The 15,659-nt window shown below is 41.7% G+C and overlaps 2 protein-coding genes across 2 annotated transcripts; one reads left to right on the top strand and one right to left on the bottom strand.

The window, feature by feature from the left end:
• The first annotated feature begins 2,656 nt into the window (after positions 1–2,656).
• Positions 2,657–12,117, top strand: LOC120023194. The gene is made up of 5 exons (XM_038967220.1): positions 2,657–3,039; positions 7,154–7,293; positions 8,477–8,658; positions 8,759–8,885; positions 10,203–12,117. The coding sequence occupies exons 1-5, from the start codon at positions 2,891–2,893 to the stop codon at positions 10,406–10,408; spliced, it is 804 nt and encodes a 267-aa protein (XP_038823148.1). The 5' UTR covers positions 2,657–2,890; the 3' UTR covers positions 10,409–12,117.
• Positions 12,118–13,659: 1,542 nt separating this feature from the next.
• LOC120023198 (transmembrane protein 179-like) lies at positions 13,660–15,402 on the bottom strand. The gene is made up of 4 exons (XM_038967228.1): positions 15,101–15,402; positions 14,203–14,340; positions 14,043–14,121; positions 13,660–13,867 (listed from the first exon to the last, which is right to left on the bottom strand). The coding sequence occupies exons 1-4, from the start codon at positions 15,400–15,402 to the stop codon at positions 13,685–13,687; spliced, it is 702 nt and encodes a 233-aa protein (XP_038823156.1). The 3' UTR covers positions 13,660–13,684.
• Between the last annotated feature and the right edge of the window lie 257 nt (positions 15,403–15,659).

Raw genomic sequence — 15,659 nt, 5'->3', positions numbered from 1 at the left:
TTTGATGTTTTTTTACTGTTGTATTACTCATGACTGTAGCCTATGACATTTCATAAACTGTAGTATCAATCCACAATAGACTAGGATGAGTATATTCTGTGCCCCCAGCCGAATTGGAGTTGATGAAAATGCAAAGACAGAACTTGAAACAACGGTATGCAGTATTAAGCCAAGAAATGCGTTGCAAAATGCACCATACCTACTGTATTTCTATATTTTGAAAGTTATATATCTTAAACTTGATTACTGACATTATGAAAAAATTTAGTTTTTAAACAACTTAAATTCAAACATTATGGGTTAAAATACACATATACACTGAGTGTACAAAACGTTAGGAATTTTCCATGACAGACTGACCAGCTGAATCCAGGTGAAAGCTATGATCCCTTATTGATGTCACTTGTTAAGTCCACTTCAATCAGTCTAGAGACGAAGGGGAGGAGATCACGTTGCAAAGCACCATATTGTGACACATTTTAGAAATATTCAAATAAGGCTTTAGACAATTATAACTCAAAGGAAGTAAACTGAAAGAGAAATGTACTCTTCTGGAGTTGATTGTTTATTCAAAACAACACAAAGTCTAAAATGGCAAATGGATTTATAGGCTACTGTCTTTATAGGCTACCATTTTGTTATGTTGTCGAAAGAGCAGGCTTACATGTGCCCTTAAAACTTGGCTCAAGGGAGTGGTGCAGGCAGAGGACTCTTTCTTAGCGACACCATGAGTGAGACCAGCTGCTGTGTTTTTCAGATCCAGGTCAAATCATTGTTTAGTTTTTCAGCTCTGACAGAGGTAAAAAGCTGTAACCAACATTCTGGTGGCCTGTATTCACTGTATATGACACATACTTTAAAAAAAGCTTTAATTTGTATCTGTGCTACTTTAACAGAAGTCAATAGGTCACACACAACAATTCAGAAATAGAACCAAGCAAAGGCTGGTCTCACGTGCAACAGAGAGCTCCTGCTTTTAAGTAGGCCGTTTATGCAGGGCTGTATGTCTGTGTTTATTTTAGGCACATTTTCCTTGCCAAGTGTAAATGGTGTTGACTACAAAGGGATGCATTTATTTCAGTATGCAGAATGCCTTTGACAAAGTGAACAAACTTGGCTCCTGAGTCTATATTTAGGGAAAACACATATTTAGTGTGTTATTATGGAATCAGATACAAGAGACTCTGGCACATCAACATGGACAAACAAGAGACTGTCCAGATTATTATAGTTCAGGCCTTCACAGAGAATCTTGGAATCTATGATTACAGTTGCTTGTCTATTTAGAATGTTGGAATCTATGATTACAGTTGCTTGTCTGTTTAGAATATTGGTGATGAGCTTGTTACTTGCTGAGGTCACGTTCAGGAGCCATTTAAAACAACACATTGCAGTTGAGCCTGGCGACAGCACTGTTTCTGACTTCAACAACTGACTTAATCCCTGAGACAACTGATCCTTCACCTATATAAACAGACGGCAAGGCCCTGCAGTTCATTCAGGCTGAGAAGATGTTCTATGAGGTTGCTCTGATCGAGCTCACTGCTGTTCAGGGGAGCACAGGCAAGTACATTTAGATCTATACCATGGGGGCATTAAGGGGCTATTATCACTCTAACTTGGTGATTAGGGAGTGTCGTAATGGTACCCAAGGAAATGCAATTGCTAGGAGCCAACTTTGCGGTATACAGTATGATATACAGTGGGGGGATTTACCTGCTTTTTGTTATATACAAATCTGAATTGATACCAGTGAGCAATGTGTGATTCTGTACAATAGAGAAACAAACCTCCAACAGAGAGCCTGGCGTATTCCTTACAGCCCAACAGGCACCATGTGATTCATTTAACCTCGGTCCATCTTTATTTGCTGTAAACATAGCATAGCTCTGAGACAGTGTTCACCTCAAGTGTCCAGTCATCGGTCACCTGCTGCCTCTCCTCTGCAGACGTCTGCATTCATCTCTGTCTTTCTGTCTCTCTTTCTCTGCCTGTCTGACAGGAGGCTGCTCTTAGTTTGTCTGCCAAGAGGCTGTTCCCTGTCTGTCTGCCCGGGAGGCTGCTGTCTGTCTGCCAAGAGGCAGATGTCTATCTGTCTGCCGGGAGGCTGCTGATGCTGCAGCAGCTCAGTGTTGCGTGGGCCGGAGGTAGCAGGAGTTATGAGACAGACAGGGAATACTAATGGCCATGCTAGGCATTATCTCATAAAGAGTTGTGTGGCGCCATGGAATACTGAGGCCCCTGATTCAGCACTGTGCCTGCTTCTCTGCTTCTGGCATCACAATCACTCCACCAACCTTCTGTCTCTCTCTCTCTTCAATCTCCTGTTCAAACCTTTGCCCATTTTCACATTCTCTCATTCTCCGTCAAAGATATTGGACCTACCCTATTTCCTATTCTTTCTTTTACCTCATCCTGTTCAAAGTTTCCGTCCACTTATTGCCATTTCTGAACCACTTTACTTTTCTGTTTACCTCTCTGTAACATTAGGCTGTAAATGTTTCTATGTAGGCTAATCTCCACTCCCAACAGGGTCAGGTCAGTTGTGTATTTGCCTGTGTAAGCTGGTAGCTGTGTCACTGCTCTTGTGGGCGTGGTGAGTGTTCTGTTTTGACTCACAGTATCTTCTCCCTGCCCTCTTACCTCTGCTCCCCTGCTCACTATCCTGTTGGCTCCACTGTACCCTGCTGTTCAAACTCCACTCTCATCTCCACACTGCCAGCCCTGCCAGAGACCACGTCGCCAGCCTTTTGGATTCTGTTTACTTGCTGTGGAGAGAGACAGAGACAGAGCGAGAGGGAGTTAGAGGGATAGAAAGAGAGAGAGGGATAGAGCGTGGGAAAGAGAAGGAGAGACAGACATTAGCGGGCAGCTGACTGCGTCTGATTACATGACCTGTGTGTGTGTAACAGGCCCCCAGGAGGAGGCTTTGCTGGGCTCGGCGGGGACAGGATGGGCATCCTCAGAGGAGCTATCGGATCACGCCTCCCAGGCACAGCACCTGGAGCAGCTAGCCCAGCTCTGCATCGTGAGTAAAAGGTGCGTAGAGATGAATAACGTGAAAGGCTGTTTCCGCTGTGTGTTACAGTACTGTATGTAATTAAAAAGAGGCTAATTTATTATGTGTTCTGTGTGTCTAAAGGCTCTCTGGGCCCAGTGAACAAGTAGAACACAAAATGTCCTCACTTGCAATAAGGACAGTGTTGCTTAGTACTGTTGGTTTTCCTCTCATTAAAAAAGATGTCCAGCTGTTTCTGTTCTGCTGACCTTTCTGTACTTTTGTTGGTCTATACTGGGTTTCAAGTAAGGATGGGATGAACAAGTAGATAATTATCTTGTTAAAAGGCCTGTTATACACTGAGTGTACAAAACATTAGGAACTGCATTTTTTATATCGATAATTCAATCTTTAATATAATTGTTTTTATTTTTTATATCGCTAATTACATTTTTAATATCAATAATGTAATTGTGTATATTAATAATTGTCCAATTCCGCATATATTAGTATACACCAGTGGTGGAAAAGTACCCAATTGTCATACTTGAGTAAAAGTAAAGATACTTTAATAGAAAATGACTTAAGTCACCCAGTAAAATAATACTTGAGTAAAAGTCTAAAAGTATTTGGTTTTAAATATACTTAAGTATCAAAAGTAAGAGTAAAAGTATGAATAATAAAATAAATCCTTATATTAAGCGAACTAGACGGCACAATTCTCTTGTTTTTTAAATTTACGGATAGCCAGGGGCACATGCCAACACTCAGATATCATTTAAAAACTAAGCATTTGTGTTTAGTGAGTCCGCCAGACCATAGGCAATACGGATGACCAGGGATGTTCTCTTGATAAGTGTGTGAATTGGACCCTTTCTGTCCTGCTATGCATTCAAAACGTGATGAGTACTTTTGGGTTTCAGGAAAAACATATGGAGTAAAAAGTACATAATTTTCTTTAGGAATGTAGTGAAGTCAAAGTAAAAGTTGTCAAATTACAAATAGTAAAGTGAAGTACAGATACCCAAAAAAACAACTTAAGTAGTACTTTAAAGTATTTATGCTTAAGTACTTTACACCACTGGTATAAACTGAGTGTACAAAACATTAACAACACCTGCTCTTTCCATCACATACACTGACCAGGTGAATCCAGGTGAAAGCTATAATCCCTTATTGATGTCATCTATTAAATCCACTTCAATTAAAGTAGATGAAGGGGATGAGACTGGTTCAAGAAGGATTTATAAGCCCTTAAACAACTGAGACATGGATTGTATGTGTGTGCCATTCAGAGGGTGATTTAAGATTTAAGTGCCTTTCAACAGGGTATGGTAATAGGTGCCAGTAATAGGTGCCAGAATGGTTGCTGCTGGGATTTTCGTGCTCAACCGTTTCCCGTGTGTCCACCATCCAAAGGACATTAAGCCAACTTGACACAACTGTGGGAAGCATTGGAGTCAATATGGGCCAGCATCCCTGTGGAGCGCTTTGGACACCTTGCAGTGTCAATGCCCCGACGAATTGAGGCTGTTCTGAGGGCAAAAGAGGGTGCAATTCAATATTAGGAAGGTGCTTCTAATGTTTTGTCCACTCAGTATAGATCGTATAATATACAGTATTGACCAGGGGTATTCAACTATTACCCTACTAGGTCAGGAACCTGCTGGTTTTCTGTTATACCTGATAATTGCACCCACCTGGTGTCCCAGGTCTAAATCAGTCCCTGATTAGAGGGGAACAATGAATAAATGCAGCGGAACTGGCTTCAAGGTCCAGAGTTGAGTTTGAGGGGTATAGTGGCAAAAAAAAGGCTGTAGTTATATTTATGCTGTGTATTTTGATACTCAGTCTAGCTCTTTTTACTTTTCAAAGGCTGTATATGAGAGTATAATATCTTTAAAAGGTGATTAACAGTGATATTATTGTGCCAGAGGCTATCTCACAGAGACATTGTTTGCATTGTTTAAATAGAACATTTCTGAACTGTCTATGTGGTGGAACTGTCTCCAAAATTGTTAGCTTTTCTTTTCTTATTTCTAACAGAAATGTACCGTATTTAAACTGTAGATTGTCTCACATCTTCAGTTGATTGAACTCAGTAACACATTGCCCCTCCCTCTGATTGTTAGTGAAAGACGGATTATATCTTTATAATGCTTTGAACATATGTCATCAGGATGGACATTTCCTCATCCAATAAACAAGTGCAGGAATAAGTGTTTGCATCCGTGGCCCCAATGCAAAAACCACCGGGTTGATTTCACTTGGAGAAAAGGGCCACCATATCTAATGTTACCAGAACACAGGGATCTGGTCCTTGATGCAGGGGTACTCTGAGACAGTAACATCAACATTTATTTGCCCATGTTGTCATTGGTTGGAAGATTAAAGCATTAAGCTTGATTGTCTTGAGAGGGTGGAAGGGGGGGACAGGTGCATAGGGAGAGGGGTGTGATGGTTGGATAAAGTGACGAAGCTAGTTAATCTTGAATGAGATTGTAGAGATTGTTTATGGCTGTACCCAGGGTCTTGGGTTTCTGGGCAAACAAGGACAAGCAGATTGTAGAGATTGTTTATGGCTATACCCAGGGTCTTGGGTTTCTGGGCAAACAATGACTAGCACTAGTTCGTTTCTGCTGTTTGACCTCATTCTTGTACTATACTTTTGGTTTTGGGTCTCCAGCACAATGGTCTCATAGACTAGACGTAACATAGTAAATGTAAATGTAAATATATTTTATGATTGGAATGGTTAGATAAGACAGATGGTTACTTAAGGCAAAAATTAAGTGGGTGGATTGATCGGCGTATAACCCAAAGGTTGCGAGTTCGAATCTCATCAGGGACAACTTTAGCATTTTAGCTAATTAGCAACTGTTTTACTACTTACTACTTTTTAGCTACGTTGCAAGTACTTGTTACTTAACACTTAACCCTATTAGCTAACCCTACCCGTAAACCTAACCTTAACCCTTTAACCTAACTCCTAAACTTAACCCTAACTTTAACCCTAACCTCTTACCCTAACCCCTAGACTAGCTAACGTTAGCCACTTAGCCACCTAGCTAGAATTTGTGATCTAATAAGAGATAACTGGAAGAGATGGACAGGAACTTCTTTTGGACTAATATAACGGGATGTTGTAGTCGCCAGCCCCCATCTTCTCTTGTGGTGCTTCCTGAATCTTTCAACGCTGTGGCAGGAAGTTCTTCGGCCGTTGAAGGGCTTCTCTGTACTTTGGCGATAGGATGTCCTCAAAGGACATTCTAAACAGTGCAAAAGGACACCTGGCCATTACTAATTGAAGGGAATAATGGTTTTGGAACAGCGATCCTGAAATCTGCCACACTAAACGGGGCTTCCTCTCATCTATGGCCACACATGAGGGTGATGAATGACCTTGTGTGGTGTTACCCGCTGGCAGATACAGATACAGATACAGAGAGCGCAGCAGAGTTGGAATTTGTCATGCCATGCTATGCCCACCTAACTCTGTTCCAGAGGGGGATAGCCATGGAAGGGTGCAGAGTAAACCAACCTGTGGAGGCCATGGCATTTGTAATTCACCCTGGAGCCAGGATGAGGGCAGCCGCTTGGCAGTTGGCAGGCCCTGGACGTTTCCACTGGCTTCATAAGGTTGGGTCTTTGGCCCTGAGCCCACAGCCCTGTCGGCCCAGCCTCGTTGCTCCAAATCTAATCACAGCTCAGCCCACGTGTGTTTGGATTTGTCATGCTGCTCTGCTTCAAACACCGACATCGATCCTCACACCTGACAATGCAGCCCGTCCCACTAAGCTTGATTAAGGTCAGCCATTGTTGTGCTCCCTGAAATGATTTATTTATGGGATTAAATTAACCAAGGGTGCCAGAAAATATATATTTCAGCCCGAATCCAAGCCCAGGTTGATTCTTTGGAATGACATGAACTGCTTTTTCTAGTTCAAGTATTATGAGCATACTGATACAAAAATAATCTACTGATACTACTGATACAAACTACTGCTGATACAAAAATAATCTACTGATACTACTGATACAAACTACTACTGATACAAAAATAATCTACTGATACTACTGATACAAACTACTACTGATACAAAAATAATCCATAAAATGTTACTTATCTATGTGTTCCTGTCCTTTGTCTTTCAGACCTCATCTTGCTTTAGAGTACAGTGGGAAAGCCACTAAGATCCATCAGAGGGCCTTTGGCAACGACCACCCGATCACAGACAGGAGTCTGGAGCTGCTGGCCACCGTCTACGCAGAGATCGGCAAGACAGAATACTCAGGTAAAAGCCATAGCCATGCTGAGTAAAGACAGAAAAGCCATAGACATATTGAATTGGTCATGAGTGTGGCTGAGTGTGATAGCATGTACTGTACTGTCAGTATGACAGACAAGCCTTCCTTACAGCACACAGGCAGACGAAGAGTTTTATATTTGATCGTTTGTGGTTAAAAATGTACACTGTACACTGAGAGGTGACGTAGTGTAGACCTTGTCACCACGTTAACACAAAGCACTCTCCAGTGGCATGACAAGCCCAAGAACAACCACCTTGCTTCAGCTCACACACTGCACTGTAAGTGGCATACAGAATTCCAATTAACCTTCGTACTGTACGATGTCAGCTCAAGGAAATGTTCAATTAAATAACACACTCACTGTGCTGTTGGACATCAGTGGTTTTATATAGAGCTGAACATAAAATACTTTGACAGTTTGAGGCCACTGTAATGTTGTGCTCATGCTTCGCTTGCATGAAGAGGAAGATGCATTTTCTATTATTTCCCAAAGTTGACATTTTTAGGGAAGAGAGGTCTTCATTGGGTAAAATGTGCCCTAGATGTTAAGATCAACTGTTGAGTCAGCTTTCACAGACTAGGGTGCTCAGTAAAGCAGGTTATGTAGAACCTGGGTTGCTAAGACAACAGTTCACATTGTACGTTGTTATTCATTCCGGTTGACCTTCTTGGTCATATCCTAGGTAAAATAGATCTGTAAATAAATACAGAGAACAGCTGAAGCAAGAACACAGTTTGTCTTTGCAATGTAATCCAGGTCACTGTCAGGGTACACGTTTCATTCAAATGACTCTGTTTTCTCTCTGTGTAACCTTAACTTAGTTTCATACACAAAGCGTGATTTCTCTGTGACTTAAAATCGCTGTCATGGAGATGTCATTATGGGTGTGTGCTGCACGCCTCCTATAAATTCCTTTATTGATAGTTGGGCCGTCTACATGTTGTTTATTCATTCTATTGCACAGCTATCATAACACAAAGCTAGTGTATTGCTTTGTAACTGTGTACATGGCCATGATGGAGTCAACACAAAAATGTTTGTTTTGTATTTTGAACTTTCATCTTCAGCTCTATCTACCCAGTATTTGTCTGCATGTTTACTTGTACCTTGACTCCAGGTTCCATTGACAGTTAGAGACTAATGTTTACTCATGGTTAACTCCTTAGACTCCCTGGGCCAGTGTGTGTCAGTGCTGTCCAAGAGGTTTGCTGCTGCCGAGTCCTTCAGAGACAAACTCAACAACGGTCTTCCCCATTCCCACTCTCATTCCCATTCCCATCGGGAGAAACACTCCGAGGTCTGGCACAGGAAAGACCCCAGTACACAGGATGATACACCAAAACCAAAGGTGACACTTTCGCTAAGACTACCTTTTTTTCCCAGTCAATGTACTTAAAACTGGTGTCCATTGTGTCCTCACTTCTAATGATATCTCACCCACTCCTCAGGTCACCAACGGTAAAATTCCTACGTCCATACTGAAGAGGTCCGTCTCAGGATCAGACTCGGAGCCCAGCCACAGACGGAAAGGCGAGCGACGGGTCCGGTTCCGGGAGCCTGAGACCACTGTGCATGGTGAGAGACACAGCCGGATAAGAGATCAAATACCAAACATAGGGAGGCCATGAGGACAAGACCTGTCCTAACTTTAAAAGTCTGGGCCCATTCAGTGCATGTAACGAGCCGAGGAGAGATAAAGCGTGTGTGTCAGACTATAGCTGATGGAGAGGGTTACCCTCTGGTGCATTTTCACCTCTACCCAATCACTCTGACTTCTTTACTGCACTTGGAGGCTCTGGTCTGCAGAAACAAGAAACACATTTATCATTGGACTGACTCAGCTCTATTACACTGGGTTTGGGGAGTTAAACACTCACTATATCAAAATGTATAAAACAATTCTTAGTAATATATTGGTGAGATATACTGCTAAATCTACTGTTCTCCTCATTCTCTATGGGCCAATGTACCTCACAAAGGGGAAGGAATTGTTATGGCGTAGCTGTAAAAGAAAATGAACAAGATACAGTAAAATCCTGTGATTAGATCGTAAAACACTGTCCCTTGAGGATACTGTAGTATTTAATGCAATGCTGAATTTAGAAAAAGAACAAACATGTTCAAGTGATTTACACTTTCTGATGAATTATGCATGCAAATGAGTCAGCATACAGTCTGTGACACAGAGATAGCTAATTCCGTGCAGCCATCCATTGTAGCTGTACGCCACCAGGCATGTGTGTACTGTGGCTGCAGCTAGATGTCTAAGTGCAATGTGAAGCTGTTATTTACTTGTTTATTATCTATCGGTTTCGCAGACGTTCCATACTATGACTGTTTAGTTGGTAAGTCTGTCTGAGAGTGGTCCCAATTATTAACTTACTAAGAGCATGAAGCAAGTGTCACCCTCACTGACTGGTCATTACTGACTTGTTATAGTAAACTTGTTTATGGAATACTGTTGTGTGGTGATTCATGTGAAAATATGCCATCATAGACATTTTAATATTGTACTGTGATGCATGGGTTTTCCTCCCTCCAGTGAGTTCGTTTTGCATGGCCCGTTGCCCCAGGTGGGAGAAGTTTGCACATTAAGTGAAATCTTCACCCACCGGGGCACCGGGCCATGCAAAATTAACTGGCCCATTTGTATCCACTGTTGATATTGCATATTCCAGTCCAGTATCTGGTGTATGGAACTTTTTATACAGTTAGCAAAGAGCCATAACCAAAAACACAAAAAAAGCAGGCCTCTAGCTACAATGGGTGGAGAAAATTTATTTTGGAATCAGGAAGATGCCATGCCCCTCACACCTGAGCAGGCAGACTGGATGAGCCATTGCAATTCATAAATCATTCAACAGTTTGTTGTTGGTCTCTTTTGGTTCACAGCCTATGACACGTCACCGCCACGCCCCCACCTGGCCCTGTTCACCTGCTTGTTCTTGCTGATGTCACTGCTGGGCGTGGTCATGTACAGCACGGACCGCCGGCTCCCACAGCGTGTGTGTGAGGAGCTGGAGGCCTCACTGGCTGTCTATCTGATACACATGAAACAGCTCCTGTGGGGCTGCTGGATCTGGCTAACCATGCAGTGACTGGGAGCCACCAAAGGGGGAGACGTGGAGCACTGAATTCACTCTCTTCCTCACTACATGTCCCTTAAGGTGTCCTTACCCAGCTTGGTCTACGAGCACACCTCAGTCATACACACTGACTATCTATCTATCTATGGTGTTGAGATGTGCACCCCTACTGCTACGCTCACACCCATATATGGAGAAATGTGTAATCTCAGAGATACAGTACGTATCCTCCATGCCTGTACACTGGTGGTATGCAGCCATGTTTGTTTTGTCGATAAGATGTTTTGCACATCAGCAATGTTGACGCTCACTGATTATGCTCATTTAATTGCTACAATTATTTACATTTTCCATTCTTGACGCCATCTATTGTATGTGAGTAAATGTTTAATGTTTAATGGAATGCAAAATCAATTGTATTTATTTTATTACAATACTACAGTACGTAATTTTGTGTACTTAAAAGATTACTACAGATATGAATGTGTATATACCGTATAGTAAGGACTATCACAATATTACGCCTTGTTATTGCACATAATTGAATGTAGAAAATGTGAAAACTGCTTTAAATTGGCAAAAAACACCCTTACTGTCTAAAATAAGGATTATGGATTGAGTCGAGCACAATGTGACCACCTTTTAAAAAGGATTTCTGAAACAGACACAGGACTGCTTCAATTCACAGTGCCAGGTTGATCTAGCAAATTGATTGACAAAGCCATCTTTCTTTTACAGCATAAATACTGTAGTCTGACCATTTTTAGGTCAGATAAATGTTGTGATCCCAGTTGGACAAAGATGACAACTTCAGCACAATAATATGAATGCTCTCTTTCCTGGGAATGTACTCAAATTCAATGAGTGATTATGACAGTGTACCTCTTGGTAAATGCTAAAATGCCACAGGCAATATCCTCTAAATGTTATTTATTTCTTATATACTGCCTATCTGCATCTACTCAAATATCCAATACTTTTGTTTTCTTTACAGTACATTTTGAAAGGGCTTTTTTTGCATTTCTATTTTTTGATTGATCCGATATTCAGGTTTTAATCTTCATGTCAAATGCTTTTAAAGCTGTGGATTATTTGGGGATTGAAACATACTTTAAATTAGAGTAAATGTTTATGATGCAAAGTAAATAAAAGGAATGTACATTAACTGTACGGTCCGATGATATAGGGTAAGATGCAGCAACATTATGACACTAATTGAAGCATCACTGTGGGACCTTCCTTAACTGGCACCATTCAAATATCGAGCATTTAGAAATTGAGTCTCTTCTTTAAATGTGTTGAGCTTTAAAGGGCAATGTGATGCTTATCAAATACATGTCAATCTGAGCAATAAAACACAAAACATTGTTTCCAATAATACATATTCTTTATACAGCTTTCAGGGAACACAACTATAGGAAAGAGTCAGTGTTGGAAAAAATCTGAGCAATACGATGCAACCAATGTCTGAATGGAAGAGATACTGAGACTGAAGGTTTTCTCTGCACTCTCAAGCGGAACGACTGTCATTAGCAACACAAATACCTAGCAAGTAAACATGGCCTGTATCTGCACATTTTGGTTAGTAGCTGCATTTCACTGCTGACAATCTGTATGTGGTCACTTTGAAAGAAGTGCCTTTTAGAAGGATTTCTTAGTTTCTATCTTTTTTTATTTAATTGAATTATTTTAAATAAAACTGTCATTGCATACCAAAGTCAGTGAGGGTGGTGACTAGCTTTTTATAGTCTAACATGCTTTTGAATGTGTGTGTGTGTGTGTGCTCGCATGCATGCGTTGGTGTGAGAGAGAGCGCTTGCATGTGTGCAATAAAATGATGATCCATCTTTCCACGCCGCAGGCTACATTTCCTCACGCACAACAACACAGAACTAGCCTTGGATAATGTGTCATCCTGTCTATGTTACAGACTTCTCACTCACTGTCAAAACATTTTTTTTGCGTCAAGATTGTGTCAAATAACAAAGGAGGGGCGAGCCTGAGCTTTTATGATTATCAGGATGAACAGATTGACTGATTTAGCTACTCATGTGATTTTCAGGCATTTCATCCTGAGATCTGTTCCAGTCAGTTTAAGTTCATTGACAAAGTTCTTACAAAGTACACTTTTCTTTTTTTTTTAAATACTGTTTGGTAATTGTAGATACTGCATAATAGACTGAAAATCACACATCATACTCTGTTGCTGCATGCATGCAAAGAATTCACACATTACTGAAAGACCATCATGAATGTATTCGACTGTTACAAAATAATATATTGCCCAACACAGAAAACTGTCAGCCTGCTCACAGTACATGCAAAAAATGAAACAAAGAAAATATGATCCATTTGAACCATCCTTTAACCACCTTGTGTGAGTCACCATCTATGTGCAGCTAAATGGGAAATCACGGTAAAAACGAGTCTCAATGCACCATTTCTATCCTCATTAAATGGCCTTGATTTTCTGAGCTCATTTACGCTCCAGTGTGTGTCTTGAAGTGGAAGACATGTCAACAGTAACTCATTATCAAATATAAATATAGCAAGTGGACAAATGCATTGAATCAGCTCCACAATACAGCCGGAACCTCTTTACCCTACAGCGCTTTACCGTCAACAGCAGCGTTTTCAACGGGAAAATCAGGAAACATATATGAGGAGGAGTATGTCCAAGCAAGACATAACAATGCACTCTAAAAACAGTTAATGGATTTCATTTGATTGAAAATGCACTGAGTGTACAAAACATTAAGAACACCTGAAAGCTATGATCCCTTATTGATTGATGTCACATGTTAAATCCACTTCAATCAGTGTAGATGAAGGGGGGATATAGGTTAAAAAGGCCTTGAGACAACTGAGACATGGTTTGTGTGCCATTCAGAGGGTGAATGGGCAAGACAAAAGATTTAAGTGCAGTATGGTAGTAGGTCTCAGGCGCACCGGTTTGTATCAAGAACTGAAACGCTGCTGGGTTTTTCACACTCAACAGTTTCTTGTGTGTATCAAGAATGGTCCACCATCGAATGGACATCCAACCAACTTTAACACAACCGTGGGAAGCATTGGAGTTAACATGGGCCAGCATCTATGTGGAACGCTTTCGACACCTTGTAGAGTCCATGCCCCAACGAATTGAGGCTGTCTGAGGGCAAAAAGGGGTGAAACTCAATATTAGGAAGGTGTTCCTAATCTTTTGTACACTCAGTGTAGATTGACAGGGGCTGGCAGTTGGGGTAGGATAGGAGGATATGTCAGTAATGTGCACGTGCCCTCTGGGTGTTAGATCATGCCACTCTTCAACTGGTTGGCATCGGAGCCCCGGTGGGACGAGTGTCCCAGCAGCAGCTCCTTCTCGTGGATCAGACTGTCCAGAAGGTCCTCCTGGCGGTAGTTGTGGTAGACCTTGAGGAAGGCCATGACCATGATGCCCAGCCATGTCAGCCACGCTGCCCACAGACCAAACTGCACAGCAGAGATGGGGGGGGCAGGGGGGGATGTTTAACAGACATTACATAGCCTCACAGATTTAAACAAGCGCTAGGGGTTTCCAAGTTCATTGCAAATGTTTTAACAAGTCCCCGGTACAGTCTAAGATATCAACACAGTGTATGACAATATACATCCGTCTGACCCTTACCTGGGCAATAGCAAACTGGTCATAGAACGATGAGTTGTCCAATCCTAACTCCAGATCAGTGTCCTGCATTTCCTCACAGCTGAGATACAAGACAAAGTTAGTTTAGGAAAATAACTCTTCGGACTGTCCAAGAGCCATATGATGGGGTCATGAGCCTCACCTGCTGGGCATGCCCCCCCCCTCTGTGATGGCGTCACACCACAGGTTGAAGCCCACACTGATGATGGTGCTAGAGAGGAACACTGTGAACACCACCAAGGAGCTGATCAACAGATTCAGGAAGGCATTGAACAGGGAACTGCACTCACAGAGACAGAGTGAAAGAGCAAGAGAGAAAGTAAGAGAGAGAATGTAAGACAGTTCAATAATGTAATTGTTCTATCATTACCATCCCTGGCACATTTGCCTAATGTTGTATGTATTGGACTTGATTAGATGATAATTAATTTAACTGTGACTATGTTGCATTCTAATGGACGATATGACCAATAGAAGGAGATTGGTGCTGTACCTGTATGCCAATAATTAATTAATTCTTAGTTTTAGATACATGTTTTTTAAGTGGATGGATAGATTAACCTATCCACCCTATGTCAGAATGAAACAATGACAGACTAATGAAAACCTCTGCATTGCACAGTAGCAAAACGGTTATTATAAAGATTGCAAGCGTCTAATCATTATATAAGGCCTATCAATCAATGCAGTTTTTGTGATTGCACCTCTGTTGAAAGGCAGAAAATGGCATGTCTTCCCTCGAGCTGATTGAACATATTGATTACGGAGCAAAGCAGCGAGATGGGCAGACTTTGCCATAGCAAAAACATACCTTTACATTTTTTGAGGGCTAGATCTGTAGACCCCAGAAAAGGCAATTGAACGAAAGGCTGTAATTATTCAAGAAGGATCACTGATCATTCAGGTGTGGGAGTGGATGGGCATGGGCTACTTGAAACACATCCCATCTATTTTTCTCTATTTAAATAATTCAGATAGAATAAACACAAAGAAAACCTGCAAATCAAAACACAAGAACCACAAGTGATTAGGACACTCACTCGTCGTGGCCTTTGAAAAGAAACAACAGCAGTCTCCATGACTGCACTGCGGACAGGATGAGAGATGCTATCCCGACAAAAGTGATGAAACTGCAGGAAGACTCCGGTCCCCACTCCTCAACGATAAAGCGCTGCTTTGAGACTGTGATGTTCTCATTCTGCCAAATACCACGCGTGAAAAGCAAGCATTTTCCATGAAAATCCTCCGTGTTTTCGGAGAGAGGCACTACGGCAATAAAACCAAACACAAACGCCAAAAAATAGAGGATGCATTGGGCGAAAATTAAATTATCAAGGGCCATTATTGCGACTCCTTTCTCTTACTGCGTTTGTTGCATCGGCGACTGCGCAGTAGAGACATTTGAGCGTGGGCGCAGCATCAGCATCATTCGTGCTGGAGCAGCAGGCTCAATGGGAACGATTCAGACAAAGCCTCGTTCACATTAACCATAAGCACTCCTCCTTTACATTGCACCGGTTGTCATTCATTTCAATGTGGACGCCGACAATGGAGTGGAATCGCAACGCCCCCTTGCGGTTGAAGGCTCTGTTGCGAGAC

Source organism: Salvelinus namaycush, chromosome 28, assembly GCF_016432855.1.
Source record: "Salvelinus namaycush isolate Seneca chromosome 28, SaNama_1.0, whole genome shotgun sequence".
In the NCBI taxonomy this organism is placed as follows: Eukaryota; Metazoa; Chordata; class Actinopteri; order Salmoniformes; family Salmonidae; genus Salvelinus; species Salvelinus namaycush.
Note: the sequence above shows the minus strand (reverse complement) of the source record. Positions and strands in the feature narration are given on the sequence as shown.

Bases quoted from the DNA above. Each gene is read 5' to 3' on its own strand.
- LOC120023194 (XM_038967220.1), top strand. From the start codon at position 2,891: ATGACCTGTGTGTGTGTAACAGGCCCCCAGGAGGAGGCTTTGCTGGGC. The intron at 3,040-7,153 runs GTGCGTAGAGAT...TTTGTCTTTCAG, and splicing joins CTCTGCATCGTGAGTAAAAG to ACCTCATCTTGCTTTAGAGT. The intron at 8,886-10,202 runs GTGAGAGACACA...TTTGGTTCACAG, and splicing joins GCCTGAGACCACTGTGCATG to CCTATGACACGTCACCGCCA.
- LOC120023198 (XM_038967228.1), bottom strand. From the start codon at position 15,402: ATGGCCCTTGATAATTTAATTTTCGCCCAATGCATCCTCTATTTTTTG. The intron at 14,341-15,100 runs GTGAGTGTCCTA...CTGTGAGTGCAG, and splicing joins CTTTTCAAAGGCCACGACGA to TTCCCTGTTCAATGCCTTCC. The intron at 13,868-14,042 runs GTAAGGGTCAGA...TCTGCTGTGCAG, and splicing joins ACCAGTTTGCTATTGCCCAG to TTTGGTCTGTGGGCAGCGTG.